A 16,842-nucleotide genomic window follows, 5' to 3' on the forward strand; every position below is an offset into this window, starting at 1 on the left:
CATATCCTGGTAAATGTTGATGTCCATCCTTTATTATAAATCCATTCTCATCAATTCCATCAATAATTTTTGGTTGTTTTTCATTGATTGCTAATTTTTTAAAACCTTGAAAAAATCCATTATTATTATCATTATTGGTTGATGAAAATTCCCTTTCAATCATCTGTTTATACCTATTGTTAATTATTTTCTTTAGTGATTTACCATCACTTTTGGATATTAATGATATAATAAAAAATATCAAAAATATTTTAAAAATTGATTTCATTTTATTTATTTATTTTTGATTAAAAAAAAAAAAAAAAAAACTATTAAAAAAAAAAAAAAAAAAAAAAAAATATTTTGTGATTGGAAAAAAAAAAAAAAAAGCAGGAGCGTATTTTATGAGAAAAATAAATATTAATTAAAAAAAAATATTTTTTTTGTGTAAGTGATTGTGATTAAAAAAAAAAAAATATATGAAAATAAAAAAAAAAAAAAAAAAAAAAAAAAGTTTTAACTGAAAATTTTTGCGAAAGCTGGTAGGAAGGTTAAAAAAAGATCATCTGATTTTATAACCCTTGTTTACGTTTCATTTTACTGACTCTAATTATAATTTTATTTTATTTTGTTTTTTTTTCATTTTTTATTTGATTATAATTATTTTTCTAGATATTTGATAATGTCTATTACAAAAAAAAAAAAAAAAAAAAAAAAAAAACCACACACATCTTCCAAACCTAAACACACCACAAAACCCCCAAATTAAATGCAAATATTATGGCAACGAAAAATGATAATTAAAAAAAAAAAAAAGTTTGTTTTCTTTAAAAGTCCCTCATAATATTGATTGTAAAATTATCAAATCAATTAGAGTTTATTATTATTCACTAAATTCAATAAAATAAATTAATTTTCAAATAAAAAAAAAAAAACATATGTGTAAGCCTTACAAATGATTTATATTGAAAGAGAGAAAAAAAATAAAATATTATTCATTTTTAAAGATTATGTGAACTAGTTATGAAACCATTTTTATTTTATATTTTTATACTTTTACTTATTTTACAAATTTACAATTTAAGAGAATGGTTTGAAAATAATAATAAAAGTTTTTTTTTTTTTTTTTTTTATTTAAAAATTAAATTAAAAAAAGAAAAACATATCCCGGGTGATAAGTTTAATTATTGTTTTTTTATAAAATGTAAATATTAACACACCCCCCCAATTATTTATATTTATTTTAAATTATATTATTTTAATTTTTTTAATTATTTTTTTTTTTTTTTTTTAATTATTTTTATTTTTATTTTTAGAAGGGGGGTTGTGATTAAAATGTATAAATATACATAGTTAATATATCTTATAGACTCTTTATCATCTACCAATCTTTTTTTTACTTACTTAATCACCACAAAAAAAAAAAACAAAAAAAAAAAAAAAATAAAATAAAACAAAATTACACCTCTAATCAATTTTTTTTAACTACTCTCTTTTGTGACAGAGATATAAATTTTTTTTTTTTTTTTTTTAATTTATCCTTTTATTTATATTAATATAAAAAAGAGAATGAATGTTTTTTTGATTAAGTAGGAAGAAAAGATATTAATGTTATAAAATTTATTTATTTATATATTTTTTTTTTTTATAATTTTATTTTATTTATTTATTTATTTATTTTTTTTTTTTAAAAAAGGTTCAGTGTAAATAGTAATTTTATTATTATTTTTTTGTAATTGTTTTTTTTAATTGGATTTAATTTTTATATAGGGGAATAAATTTTTGTCCCTAATTTAATTTAAATACCAATATATATATATTTATTTAAAAAAAAAAAAAAAAAAAAAAAAAAAAAAAAAAAAAAAATTAAAATAAAATAATTATTTATTAGTTAATAAAAATATTTAATAATAATAATAATAATAATTAAAAATATTTAAAATAAAATGATAAATTTTTTTAAAAAGAAAAATAAAAATTCAGGTGGGAGTACAAATAGTTCTAGTAATACAACACCATCATCGTCATTCTTTTCTTCTTCTTCAAATACTTCATCAACATCAACAAACAATAAATTATTTACATCAATTTCATCACCACAAATTATAAATAATAATAATAATAATAATAACAATAATAATAATTATAATAATAATTTAAATAATAATTTAAATAACCCTCCTCCTCCGCCACCATATCAATTAAATAAAAATAAAATAAATAATCAAATTAATAGTAGTAGTGAAAATAATATAGTTAATTCACAAAGTTGTAATTTAGTAAATAGTAAAAGTAATAATACTTCATCATCAGGTAAGTCGATATCATCAGCAACATCAAGTTCTATATCAGGAGATGGTGGTGATGCAAATGGTTACAATATAAATACAGTTTCATCAAGAGGCTCAACATCATCACCTATTCAATTAATTCATCCAAATTTAGATTCTCCAAATGTAGGTGGCGGAGGAGGTGGTGGTAATAAATCAAGGATTAGAATATTTGGTAAAAATTTATCACCATCAACATCCTCATCAAAAGATAGTGGAAGTGGGTATGCTGGTGGTGTTGGTATTTTATCAGAAAAAGATATATTTCCAAATGGTGTTAAAAGGCAATTAAAAGGTGTAATGTTATTAGGTGAAGGTAATGATGACGTTTTAATAAGAGCAAGAACTTATATAAATCAACAAGGTGAATTACATTTTACAAATGAAGATTTAGCACAATACATGTTTCCATTTGATTATGATGAGGATTCACAGGTACCAATTCAATTGAAAATTCCAAAAATCGTACCAATGTCAAAACATGGTTTAGATAGTGACAGTGGTTCATCATCAGATGATGAAGGTAATAATTACCACCATGGTGGTATCAATAGATTCAATCATTTAAATAATAAAAACTTTTCAAATAAAACTTTATTAAAAGCAAGATCTTGTCTTTCAAATTGGGTACCTGATTCACCATTAATCTCATCCTACAGATATCAATCTGAATCTTCAAATCTTGGTCCAATTAAACATAGTCAAATTATAAATAATAATAAAGATTTTAAAGAATTTGCAATAGAATCACCAAATTCAACTCTTAGTACAACTGATTTATTATCCAATCAATTACAACAACAATTACAACAACAACCACAACATAATTATAAAAATGAAGAAGATAATGAAGAATCTATTAAATTTGAAAATCAAGAAAATGTTAAAACTGAAGATATTGAGAAAATAGATAAAATTAGAGTTAGTTTTGGAGAGAATGAAACTTTTGATGATATTTCTGACGTTGGTTTTTCACCAATTCCTGATAATAATATTATTAAAATAAATAAAAGTAATGAAAGTAATAAAAGTAATAATGGTTGTGGTAGTGGTAGTGGTAGTGGTAGCAATCTTTTTTCAATTCAATCACCTTCACTTAGAAATGGTTTTACAATTAGTGAAAATCTTAATAACCAATCACCAAAACAAACTACAATTCAGAGTATAGTTTCAACAACAACTACAACAACCACAACAACCACAAGTACAGCTGGCACAAATAATAGTAATACAACCAATAATAGTATAAAACCACCAGCAACTCAATTTAGTATTTATGATTTTGTAAAACCACAATCACAACCAGAATTAAGTGGTAATAAAAAACAATCATACCATCAAAAGATACTATTTACATCATCACCAGCAGCTAATTCAATATCTCAAAATATTTCACCAATGATAACTCCAATATCTTCACCAATCGCTCCAATTTTAAAAAATAGAAATAATTTTAATAATATGGGTAATGGAAATAAAATTTCAAAATTATTAATATCTGAAAATAATAATAATTCACAAAATGTTACACCAAAATTGAAATCATTTAAAAATAAATTGGATAGTGAATTATTACAATCATTAGAAGCATTAATTGATTCACCACAAAATGTATCAAACTCTAATATTGATAATTGTTTTGGTACTGATTCTCCTAGATTATTATTATTGTTAGAAGAACAAAGACAACAAGAGCAAATATTGAAATTAAAAGAACAAGAAAACTTTAAAAAACAACATCAACAACTTTTAGAAAAAGTCTCAAGTGGTTTAGAAACCCTAAGAATTTCAATTCAAGATTTAAAATTTTTAGATTTAATAAATGAATTTAATTTAAATGATCATCAAAATATAATTGAATTTCAAAAAAATAAAATTGAACAACAACAACAACAACAACAATTACAACAACAAAATAATGAAATTTTACAACAACAACAACAAATTGTCAATACAAATATTAACAATGAAGAAATCATTGATAAAGATGAAAAGGAATTGGATACAAATGATGTATCATCATTATCTTCACTTTTATTATCACCTTCTTCTTCATCAACTTTATTATTTTCACCATGTAGTTCAAATTCAAATCTTATTGAAGATCATCCATTTGATATTTATTCTCCACCTTTATCTTTATCAACCACTAAACAACAACAACAACAACAATTAATTTCAACAAAATCACAATCAATCACTATTGAAAAAAATAATTCAACCCATCATTTATTTAATAATAGTTTTATTAATTTAATAAATAATCAACAATAGCAAAAACAAATAAAATATCTATAAACTAACAAGCCCCCGAGGAAAAATAAAAAAAAAAAAAGTAATAATAAAATGTAATAATGAAATTTATTTATTGGAAAACTTTTATTATTTTATTGTTTTATACCTTTTTTTTTATTTTATTTATTATTTATTTATTTTTTGTTTTTTTTTTTTTTTGTTTTTTTTTTTTGTTGTTTTTATTTTTTTTAAAATGGTTGTTGTAATTCATCTTGAAAGAATTTAATTGAACCTTCAAAAACTGTTACAGAAGGACAACTAACAAAAACTTTATCATCTTCTTCTCTCCATTCAACTTCTAAAATACCACCATCCATTTGAACATTTGCTTTTCTATTATTTTTACCACGTAAAACCCCACTAACCAAAGCGGCAGCAGCACCAGTTCCACAAGAATTTGTTACACCAATACCCCGTTGCCAAACTCTAACACGTAGTGAATCTCTAGTTTTCACTTGTACGAATTCAACATTTGTCTTTTGTGGAAATATTGGATGTGATTCAATAACTTTACCATAGTAATCCATTGGAAATTCATCAACATTCTCCAAATGTAATACACAATGAGGATTACCCATTGAAACTAATGTTGAATTAATAAAATGACCACCACATTGAATTACTTTACTATATTCATTATATGATGAATTGGTTGATAATAATACTCTACCAAATGAATTTGATAAATCATTATTATTATTAATATTAATAATATTATTATTTAATTTAAAGATTGGACATTGTTGAAAAATATTTGAGTCGATTTGAAATTGATTTATATTTGGATGTTGAAAATTACCACCACTACTACCACCATGATGATCAGATGTTTTCAAAACTAATGGATTACCTAAACTAACTTTACTCCAAAGTGTTTTTGCATTATTTAATGGATGTTGAGGAATGGTCATACATTGTTGTATACCTGCTATCGTATAAATACTAATACTTCTAGATTCAAATAAAAGATAAGGTGTTTGATTTAATGTTTTTAATCTATTTCTTGAAAAAAATGGTTTTAAATCTTCATTATGATGTGGTTCTTGATTATTATTATTATTATTATTATTATTATTTACATTATTATTATTATTATTATTATTATTATTATTATTATTATTATTATTATTATTATTATTATTATTATTATTATTATTATTATTATTTTGTTCAATTTCAATATTATTATTTTGATTATTTTGATTGTTTTGATTGTTTTGACTGTTTGTTCGATAAGATTTTAAATTATAATCTACAATATATTTGCAAACGCAAGAAACACCAGTTGTACAATTTTCAGCAATACTACCATCAGAATTAAAAATTAAAAGTTGAAAGTCAGTTTCATTCAATTTATCATTTGGAGGTGGTGTTAATACCAGTGTATTATCAGCACCAACGCCTTGTTCTCTATCACATAATCTTTGAGCAATGTTTTGTAATACTTGAATTGATGGTCTAAATGATGAATTATTATATTCTACCCTAAGATTATCAATATGAAATATAATAAAATCTTGACCACGTACATGCATCTTACAAAATTTTAATATGACCGATGATAACAATAATTCATTTTGTTGTTGTTGTTGTTGATATTGTTGTTCTTGTTCTTGTTGTTTTTGATAAAAAATTTGTCGATTCAAATTATTTTGTTGTTTTTGTTGTTGTTGTGTTGGAATTTGTGATGATGATAAAAATGAATTATGAAATGGGCATTTAGTTATATCCATTATCTCCTATATATATTAATTGATTTTTTGATTTTTTTGATTTTTTTGATTTTTCGATTTTTTTTGATTTTATTAATTTTATTTGTGTGTATGTTTTTAGATTTTTAAGGTAATGATAACGATTTTATTATCGTTTACTTCCCTCTAAAATTTTCATACTATTCACAATAATATATTAGCGCCCATTAAAAAGAAAAAAAAAAAAAAATTAAAAAAAAAAAAAAAACAAAAAAAAATTAAAAAAAAAATTAAAAAAAAAAAAAAAAAAAAAAAAAATCGGGATTTATCTAGAAAAAAAAAAATAAAAAAAAATAAATATCTTTTTTTGGTGGTAATCAAATATTTATTCTATGAAAATAATTATTTTATAATCTTTTAAAAAATATTAAAAAAAAAAAAAATTTTATAAAGATTATAATTATTATAAATAATTAGTTAAAAGAATAATAGTAATAATAGTAATAATATTAAAAATAAAAAAAAAAAAAATTGAAAAAAAATTAAAATTTATAAATATATATTTTTAATGTTTTTTTTTATTATTATTAATTATTTATTATTTATTATTTATTATTTATTATTCTTTTATAATTCTACCATGAATATCGGTTTTAATATTCTTTTTTAATAATTCTCTACGAATTAAGAGATCTGGAACTTCATTAAAAAAGTAATTTTCAGCATCAATATCATATTGACGATACATGTAGTCATCGTAATTCTCTTTGAAATTTGGTAAACTATAAACGAAAGAAGAGCCAATGTAACCACCAATACCAGCGAATAAACAAATTGCAAATGTTTTAATTGGTTTAATTGGATTGGTTTTCGCAATACTGTTGCCAATTAAAGCACCAGCTATACCACCAGTGAAACCTGCTCTCCATATCAATTGCTTTGGAGTGACTGTATATCCATATCGATTATAAACGCATTTCATCTTATCATCAGTCGTAAGATCTGCTTTAAGAATTGGTGGATTTTCAAGTAAATCTACCATTCTCTCTTTTTTCTCCTCCATCATTCTATTCTTTTCCTCTTGTAATAAAAATCTATTCTTTTTCTCTAATCTCTTTACAGTTTTTCTCTCTTCTTCTTCTTTAGTTCTTGGTTGCTGTTTATCTTGATTCTTTTGATGATTTTTTCCTTCTTCTTTATTTTTTGATTTAATTTGTTCATTTTCTATATTTTTATTTGTTGGTGTTGTTGTTGTTGTTGTTGTTGTTGTTGTTGTTGTTGTTGCTGTTGTTGCTGCTGTTGCTGTTGCTGTTGCTTCTGTTTTTTTATTATTTTCATCTATATTTTTATTATCTGTATTTTTATTATTATTATTTGATGATCTTCTCCATGGAAGCCATGAAGATGATGACGATGACGATTCTTTATTTTCTGTCATTATATATATTTATTTATAAAAAAAAAAAAAAAAAAAAATGATTTCGAAAAAAAAAAAATAAAAAAATAAAAAAATAAAAATTAAAAAAAAAATAAAAATAAAAAATTTTTTTTTTGAAATGAAAAAACTAAACAAAACATTTGTTCGTGGCAAATTATTTTTTTGATTGAACAATTAAATCATTTTTTATATTTTTTTATAAATTTATTTTATTTTCTTATTTTTCAAAAAAATAAAAGATAAAAATAAATTTTTAAAAATGTTTAGATTAATAATTTTTTTAATTTTGAAATGAAATAAAAAGAAAAAACTTTGTTAAAAAAAAAAATAAATAATAATAAAGTAATTAATTTTTATGGTATTAAACCAATTTTTTTTATGATAATAATAACCCCAAAATGGAATTAAATAAAAATCACACTCAAATAATATATATACTTAAAGTATTAGATAGTATTTATTTTATTTTTTATTTTTTTTAATTTTCAGAATTTAAATTTCATTTTTTTTTTTTTTTAATTTTTTTGATTTTAAAACAAATTTCATTTTTTTTTTTTTTTTTTTTGTTTATTTTTAAAAATGGATAGACTATTAACAATTTCTAACCATATTGGTAAAAATATTAGACAATTTTCAACATCAACAGAAGTAATGTATTTTAAAAAATATTAAATTTTTTTTCTTTTTTTTTTTTATTTAATAATAATAAATAATAAATAATTAATAATTAATAATTAATAATAAAAAAAAAAAAGGAAGTTTTATTTGAAAAAAAAGGAAAATGTTTAAAAGTTTTATTAAATAGACCAAAAGCATTAAATGCATTGAATCCAAATATGGTTAAAATTTTAACACCAAAATATTTAGAGATGAAAACAAAGAAAGATGGTGAAGGAGTTATTGTAATGAAAGGAGCAGGTGAGAAAGCATTTTGTGCAGGTGGTGATATTAGAGCAATTTACGATTATAAACAATTGAATGAGGAACAAAAATCAAAAACCAATGATATTGGTGACTTATTCTTTCGTGAAGAGTACATTTTAAATAATTTAATTGGTACTAATCCAATAGCACAAGTTTCAATCTACAATGGATTTGCAATGGGTGGTGGTATTGGTTTGTCAGTACACGGCAAATTCAGAGTGGCCACAGAGAATACAGTATTCGCAATGCCAGAGACCGGCATCGGTTTCTTTTGCGACGTCGGTGGCTCCTACTTCCTCCCAAGATTGCCAAATAACTATGGCATGTATCTAGCACTCACCGGCAGCAAACTAAAGGGTAACAATGTTTACCTAGCCGGCGTTGCCACTCATTTCGTTAGCAATGAGCATATTCAAGCTTTGGAAAAGGAGATAGAGGAATGCGAGAATCCAACCTCCCAAACCATCAATTCCATCCTCACCAAGTACCATGACAAGTCTAAATCCACATCCAATGAATACAATGATAATTTGGGTGATATTGAAAGAATCTTTGGTAAAAACTCTGTCAAAGAAATCTTTGAACAATTAGAGTTGTTGGAAAATAGTGAATGGGCAAAACAAACTTTAAAAACCTTGAAATCAGTTTCACCCTCCTCTTTAATGGTAGTATTCGAACAAATGAAACAAGGTGCTAAATTACCATCTTTAGCTAAATGTTTGGAAATGGAATTCCGTATCTCTCAACATTTCCTTGAAAAACCAGATTTCTTTGAAGGTGTAAGAGCTTTGTTAGTTGATAAAGATAAAAATCCAAAATGGTTACCACCATCAATTGATCAAATCGATCAAACTCTTGTAAACTCTTATTTTAAACCTTTATCAAATAATAAGGAATTAAAATTTTAAAAATAAAATAAAAAAAATAAAAAAATAAAAAAAATAAAAAATTAATAAGATTTTATTTCAATATATTTTCATAACTTATTAAATAAAATTAAATAAGTAAAAAAAATAAAAAATAAAATAATATTAATAACAAAAAAAAAAAAAAAAATAATAATCTAAAAAATAATAACTAAAAAAAAAAAAAAAAAAAGATTAATATTAAAAATAATTTTTTATAACACTGTTTGAATTTAATCAAGATTATTAAATTTTTATTAAAAGGCAATCAATCGCCATTATAGAATTCCAAAAAAAAAAAAAAAAAAAAAAAAAAAAAAAAAAAAAAAAAAAGTGGTTTTTTCTGGATTCGGATCTGTCGTTCTTTTAAAAAAAAAAAAATTAAAAATTAAAAAAATATATTAATTAGATGGTCATATGAATGAAAAAAAGGTTGTGTTTCACCCATAAAAAAAATGAAAAAAAAATAAAAAAAATAAAAAAAAAAAAAATAAAAAAAATATTTTTTCCTTTTTTTTTTTTTTTTTTTTTATTAATTTACCACCTTTTCAAAAAAAAAAAAAAATTATATATAAAAAAAAAAGAGATTATATATATATATTTATATATATAATAAATTAAATATATATAGTACACAAAATGTCAAAAAATGAAGAAAGACAGATAAGAGAATTATTAAAATTACCAGAAAATTTAAAATGTATGGATTGTCCACAAGGTTCTGTTTATGCATGTTTGGATTTGGCCACTTTTGTTTGTCAATCATGTAGTGGTATTCAGTATGTAAACCATTAAAATTATATATAATAATAATAATAAAAAAAAAAAAAAAAAAAAAAAAAAAAAAAAAAAAAAAAAAAAAATTTTATTTATGAAATAATTTCCTAATATAATTGTTTTTTTTAATTTAAAAATATAGTTCAAATTTTGGTAGAAGAGTAAAGTCTGTCTCTATGGGTACTTTTAAACCAGAAGAAGTCTCAAAATTAAAAGCTGGTGGTAATAAGGTATTTATTTATTTATTTTTTTTTTAAAATATATATATATAAACCAATTGATATTGATATATATATATTAATATTAATATTAATAGGCAGCAAGAGCTTATTGGTTAGCAAGATGGAGACCATCAGATTTTCCAGAGCCATCAGAAGGAGATCAAACTAGAATTAGACAATTCATTGATTTAAAATATAATAAAAGACAATGGGTAGATAATGGTGCACCAAAAGTTGAACCATTATCAAATATTTTAGGAAGTGATATACCACCAATTCAAGTTTATTCTAACAACAACAACAATAATAGCCAACCACATTCTCAAAATAGTACACCAACTACTGGCCGTCAAGCTAGTTCTAATAGTTTATGGGATTCACCACCTGCTTCAAACAGAAAACTTTCAACAACACCACCATCAACCGTAAATAGTAATAATCCAACTCCTTCAAAACAAAATAGTACTTTAATTGATTTAAATGATATATTTTCACAACCAACACAACCATCATATCAACAACAACAACAACAACCACAACAATCTTTTGCTATGATGAATAATGGGTATAATGGTATGAATAATGGTATGAATAATGGTATGAATAATGGTATGATGATGAATAATGGTATGAATCAATATGGTCAACAACCACAACAACAATTACAAGTTGGGGATAATCATTCATGGAATAATTCTGGCAATACAAGTTGGCAACAATCAGTAAATCAATGGGGTACCCCAAATAATAGTATTCCATTACAACAACAACAACAACAATACAATATGATGGGATATCAACAACAACAACAACAACCACAACAACAACCACAAATGAACAATGGTTATCAACAACCACAACTTTATAATAATATGATGAGTAGTAATAGTAGTAACTACTCACCACCTCCATTTAATCAACCAAATAATCAATATAATGCAAATCAAATCTTTGGTGGTGATTGGGGAAATTCAAACACCTCACAAATGCAACCTCAACCTCAACAACAACAACTACAACAACAACAACAACAACAACAACAACAACAACAACAACAAATTAATCCATTCGCATCAAGTAATAGTGGTAGTGTTGGAAAAGCTAATAGTGGAAGTATAGGTAGTAGTAATAATAATCAATTTGGTGCATTACAACCACAACCATATAATAGTGGTGGTAATATAAACTCATTTGGAAGTCAACCACAACAACAACCACAACAACAACAACAAAATTCACCATTCGCAAGTTTATCACCATTTTCTAATAATAATACAACCAGTAATAATAATAATACCAACAGTGGAAGTGTAACAAAACCCAATCCATTTGAATCAACATTTAATACATCATCAACATCAGTTTCTTCTCCTCCTGCAACTGCAAATTCTAATCCATTTTCAAATCCTTTTGGTAATAATGGTAATACTACAAGTAGTAATATGATTAATAGTGGGAATGGAAAGATTAATAGTTTTAATAATAATAATAACAATAGTTTTAATTACAATAACAATACATCAAGTAATAATAATAATAACAATAATAATAATAATAACAATAATAATAATGGTGCATTTAGTAATGACGATTTTTTCTCTCAACTCCAAGCACCAAAACAACAACAACCACCACAACAACAAACTTCAACACCATTTGGTGATTATAGTGGAAGTGGTAGTTTCTTTTAAACAATAAATCACTCAATAAAACAAACAAAAAAAAAAAAAAAAAAAAAAAAAAAAAAAAAAAAAAAAAAAAAAAATTTCCAATAGTATTTATAATTTAAAAAACAATTAATAAAACAAGAAGAAAAAAAAAAAAAAAAAGGAAAAAGGATCTATGTGCATGAATTTTCACATATATTTTTTTTCTTTCTTTTTTTTTTTTTTTTTTTTGATGTATTTTTATTTAAATTTTATTTTGAGTATTTGTAACTATCCATATTATTATTTTGACTTGTTTTATTATTTTGATTTGTTTGATTATTTTGATTTGTTTGATTATTTTGATTTGTTTGATTATTTTGAACAAAATTATTAAAATTATTATTTTGTTTTTTATTTTGATTTTTAAAAGATTTGGAAATGGTTGGAAATTTTGGCATCATTTCAATGGATTGAGGAAATGGATTTTCATAAAAGAAAGGATGTTTTATAGCATCAGAAGCAGTAATTCTTTTTGTTGGATCATAAGTTAGTAATTGATTTAAAAGGTCAAAAGCAGTATCAGATATTGTTGGTACTAATTCTCTAAGATTATTATATGGTTGATGAGGAATATTATTTAATCGTTTAAAGTTTGGTAATGATGAAAATCCTGGCCAAATTTGTTCATTTGGTTCACCCAATAAATTAAATATACGCATAATTTGATCCACTTCATTATTACCAGTAATTAATGGTCTACCAATTAATAATTCACCAAATATACTACCAATTGACCATAAATCAACTGCTGTTGAATATTTTTGACAACCTAATAATAGTTCAGGTGAACGATACCATAATGTTACCATACATGGAGTAATTGATTCAATTGGGTATCCAAATTTTCTTGCTAATCCAAAATCTGCTAATTTTAAATTACCATTATTTCCATATAATAAATTCTAAAAAAAAAAAAAAAAAAAAAAAAAAAAAAAAGAAAAAAAAAAAAAAAAAAAAAAAAAAACTAAATTAATATAGAATAAATTTAAATAAAATAAATAAAAGATACATTACACTACATTTTAAATCTCTATGAATTATCCAATGGGAATGTAAATATTCTACAGCTCTTAATAATTGAAGTAAAAAACATTTAATTTCTGATAGTTTGAATGGTTTATTTATATTATCGATTAGTGATGCAACATCATGTTCTAAATATTCAAAAACTAAATATATTTTATCACCAGTAGATCCAATTACAACTTCTAATAATGAAACTATATTTGGATGTTTTATTTCTTTTAAAATTTGAATTTCTCTTAAAGAAGTCTTTTTTTTTTTAAAAAATAAATGAGAAAAAGTTTTAAATAAATAAAAAAAAAAAAAATAATAATGAGAGTAATAAAAATGTTTAACTTACCAATGGTATTCCATCTTTATCTTGTTGACCAATTTTAACTTTTTTCAAAGCTACTATCCTCCCTGTTTCCTTATCTCTTCCTTTGGCTTTTTTAAAAAAAGTTAGAATTTTATTTCTTTAAAATTGATATGAATGTATGAATAAAAATCAAAAGATTTGTATGTTTCAACTTACAAACAATACCATACGTTCCTTCCCCAATACTATCTAATTTCTCAAAAGATAAAACAGATCGCATTTGGTGAGGAGTAGAAAAAAAAAAAAAATAAAAAAAAATAAAAAATAAAAAAATTTTAATTTTGCAGGCACACAAAGCCTGTATTTTTTTTTTTTTTTTTTTTTTTTTTAGAATTTAATTATTTATCATTCTTTTATTGTAATTGTTTTTTTATTTTGAGGAACAACTAGAGGGAATATATATATATAAATAAATAATTTTTTTAAAAAAAAAATAAAATTGGTTTGATTGGTTTATTTTTTATTTTTTATTTTTTTTATTTTTTTTTTTTTTTATGCCAAGTTTGGGTTATTAAAATAAATTTAAATTAATAAAAAAAAAAGTGACGTTTTAGGAAGGAGTTTATCATTTTACACTTTATGATATTGAAATTAAAATTTATTATTATTATTATTATTTTTAATATTTATATAATTTTTTAATAATAAATTTTTATATCTTAAAATAAATCTTGTTTCGAGTTATTCTTTTTTTTTTTTTTTATTATTATTTTTAAAATTACAATTTTATTATTTTACTAAATAGAAAAAAAGTATAAATTAATTTAACAGATTTTTTAAAAAAATTTGTAGCCATATTTCTTGCCTTTTCAAATCTGACGATGTATTAATTTAAAAAATAATTTGATATTATTTTTTTTTTTTTTTTTACACAAACATATATCTTTTCCAATTACAATATTAACAATCGAACCACAGCAAAAAGGAAATTAGAAAAAACAGCAAATAAAGATTTAATCATTGAAAAATATCTTATCATCAATACTTCAATGAAAAACTAATATCTTTTTCTTAAATTACCAAAGTTTACTTCTAATTCAATTCCTCTTTTTAGGGAAAATTAAAGTGAGATAAAAAGATAGACAAATGATAAAAAAAAAAAACTAAAAAAAAAAAAAAAAAATTTTTTGTGTATATCTTCTTTTTTAATTTTTCAAAAGATCACATATGTGTTTGATACAATTTTAAAAATTGTAATGTAAATATTTTTTAAAGAAATCTTTTTCTTTTGGTCCATTAATAAATTTCCATTATAAACAAAAAAAAAAAAAAAAAAAAAAAAGGAATTAGATATATTACAAATTTTACGAAAAAAAAAGGTTATTTTGGGATGATTTATTTTTTTTTTATTTTATTAATAATTTTTTTTTTTTTTATTTGTATTTTTTAATTTTCTGAAAAGTTTTAATAAATCTAAAAGGGTAAAAGGAAAAAGTTTTTTAAATCTAACTTTTTTTTTTTTTTTTTTTCCAATTTACAATTTAAAATTTTATTTATTTTTTTTAATTATTTTTTTTATTTTTTTATTTTTTTATTTGAAAAAAAAAGTTTAAATAACAATTTAACCCATTTTATTTTTAGAAAATAATAACCATACCTGTCCCATTGAACTTGCTCAACCCATTACTTTGATAGAAAAAAAAAAAAAAAAAATTTTATAAAAAAAAAAAAAAATAAAAATCGTTTTGTTTAAACCATCTTTGCAATAATTTTGAAATTGATTGTGAGAAAATTCACAAACTTTCAAGTAATAGTGTTAACAAAAACCATATGATCAATCATATTATAGTAATGACTAATTTTAACTTTTAAAAAAAAAAAAATAAAAAAAAAACAAAATTAAATAATAGTATAACTTTAAAAATAATAAAAAAAAAAAAAATAACAATAATAAAAACAAAATAGTGTTTAGTGTTTCTGGGTGTAAACAATTGATATAAATAAAAGTTTTTTTTTTTTTTTTTTTTTTTTTTTTTCTTTTTTTCTGATATTAATTATTTGTGTGGGCTTGGGAGTGAGGGTTTAAAAATAAGGTTCAATTAACGAATATGAGATAGAGGGTGATTGTACAAACATAAGAAAAAAAAAAAAAAAATAAAATAAAATAATAAAAAAAAAATAATAAAAAAAAAAAAAATCAAAATCTTAATTAATTTTGAATTAATGTGTGGTGTCGCAATAAGGTTAACCACTAAAAGTATGAACACATTAAAATTAATATGAAGAATGAAAATAAAATAAAAAAAATGAAAATGAATAAAAAAAAAAAATTTTGAAAAAAAAAAAAAATGATATATCTGTGAAAATCTCACAAAATTCTTTCTGTGGTAATGGGGTACATTTGCACAATTTTGAAATCACCACTAATTTCAACATAAATTATTTTATTTTTATTATTATTATTTTTTTTTTTTATTTTATTTTGCTCACAAAATCCCTTTAAAAATTAAAAAATCACTCAATTACACACATACACACACACAACACCTAATTTTAATACCATTTTTAAAATAATAGAAAAAAAAAAAAAAAAAACAAAAAATAAAATAATAATAATAATAATAATAAAAAAAAAATTAAATAATAAAAAAAAAATTATAAAAACCTTTTTTTTATTTTTTTATTTCATTTTTTAAAAAATATTTTTTCTCTCAATCTTGTTTGATCACTAATCAATCAAAAACAATTATTTAAATAAAAAAAAAAAATTGAATTTTTTTATTTTTATATTATTTATTTGTAATATTACTATCAGTACCATTATTTGTATTATTATTATTTAATTATCATCTCTTTCTTATAATTTATTTAATCATATTTTTATTTATCGTTGTTATAACTTAACTTATCCACATTTTTATTTTTACACAAAAAACAAAAAAAAAAAAAAAAAAAAAATTTTATTTATTTATTTATTTATTTATTTATTAATTAATTAACCACAAATTAATAATCATTTTTTTTTTAACACCCATTCAACGAAATAAAAATAATAAAAATAATAAAAATAATAAAAATAATATTACAAAAAAAAAAAAAAAAATAATAATAATTTTATTATAAATTAAACTATATAAATCACACTTTACCCCATTAAAAATAACGTCAGGTTTGTGTAGTTGTAAAAAAAAAAAAAAAAAAAAAAAAAAAAAAAAAAATTAAATAAAATATAAAAAAAAAAAAAATAAAAAT

General features: G+C 21.3%; 7 protein-coding genes across 7 annotated transcripts in view; 3 read left to right on the forward strand and 4 right to left on the reverse strand.

Annotated features, from left to right (window-relative positions):
* The window catches only part of DDB_G0268270 (hypothetical protein), a gene marked incomplete at both ends in the record, with an annotated part of 2,238 nt that extends 1,970 nt beyond the window's left edge, over window positions 1-268 (reverse strand). The window contains one exon of the mRNA XM_642012.1: window positions 1-268. This exon is cut by the window's left edge and continues 546 nt beyond it. Within this exon, the coding sequence (XP_647104.1) occupies window positions 1-268 (268 nt within the window).
* A 1,657-nt stretch (window positions 269-1,925) lies between these two features.
* DDB_G0267532 (hypothetical protein) lies at window positions 1,926-4,583 on the forward strand (the record flags this gene model as incomplete). The annotated part of the gene is made up of 1 exon (XM_642013.1): window positions 1,926-4,583. One exon carries the CDS (start codon window positions 1,926-1,928, stop codon window positions 4,581-4,583), a length of 2,658 nt encoding a protein of 885 aa, XP_647105.1.
* A 209-nt stretch (window positions 4,584-4,792) lies between these two features.
* Window positions 4,793-6,337, reverse strand: dafE (diaminopimelate epimerase; the record flags this gene model as incomplete). The annotated part of the gene is made up of 1 exon (XM_642014.1): window positions 4,793-6,337. The coding sequence occupies one exon, from the start codon at window positions 6,335-6,337 to the stop codon at window positions 4,793-4,795; it is 1,545 nt and encodes a 514-aa protein (XP_647106.1).
* Window positions 6,338-6,914: 577 nt separating this feature from the next.
* Window positions 6,915-7,733, reverse strand: DDB_G0267534 (hypothetical protein; the record flags this gene model as incomplete). The annotated part of the gene is made up of 1 exon (XM_642015.1): window positions 6,915-7,733. One exon carries the CDS (start codon window positions 7,731-7,733, stop codon window positions 6,915-6,917), a length of 819 nt encoding a protein of 272 aa, XP_647107.1.
* A 579-nt stretch (window positions 7,734-8,312) lies between these two features.
* hibch (3-hydroxyisobutyryl-Coenzyme A hydrolase) lies at window positions 8,313-9,565 on the forward strand (the record flags this gene model as incomplete). Its single annotated transcript, XM_642016.1, has 2 exons — window positions 8,313-8,381; window positions 8,489-9,565. 2 exons carry the CDS (start codon window positions 8,313-8,315, stop codon window positions 9,563-9,565), a joined length of 1,146 nt encoding a protein of 381 aa, XP_647108.1.
* Window positions 9,566-10,201: 636 nt separating this feature from the next.
* DDB_G0267538 (Arf GTPase activating protein) lies at window positions 10,202-12,251 on the forward strand (the record flags this gene model as incomplete). The annotated part of the gene is made up of 3 exons (XM_642017.1): window positions 10,202-10,341; window positions 10,482-10,569; window positions 10,656-12,251. The coding sequence occupies 3 exons, from the start codon at window positions 10,202-10,204 to the stop codon at window positions 12,249-12,251; spliced, it is 1,824 nt and encodes a 607-aa protein (XP_647109.1).
* A 227-nt stretch (window positions 12,252-12,478) lies between these two features.
* Window positions 12,479-13,870, reverse strand: cdk10 (CDK family protein kinase; the record flags this gene model as incomplete). The annotated part of the gene is made up of 4 exons (XM_642018.1): window positions 12,479-13,171; window positions 13,284-13,541; window positions 13,633-13,718; window positions 13,807-13,870. The coding sequence occupies 4 exons, from the start codon at window positions 13,868-13,870 to the stop codon at window positions 12,479-12,481; spliced, it is 1,101 nt and encodes a 366-aa protein (XP_647110.1).
* Between the last annotated feature and the right edge of the window lie 2,972 nt (window positions 13,871-16,842).

This window comes from Dictyostelium discoideum (assembly GCF_000004695.1).
Source record: "Dictyostelium discoideum AX4 chromosome 1 chromosome, whole genome shotgun sequence".
Classification (NCBI taxonomy): Eukaryota; Evosea; class Eumycetozoa; order Dictyosteliales; family Dictyosteliaceae; genus Dictyostelium; species Dictyostelium discoideum.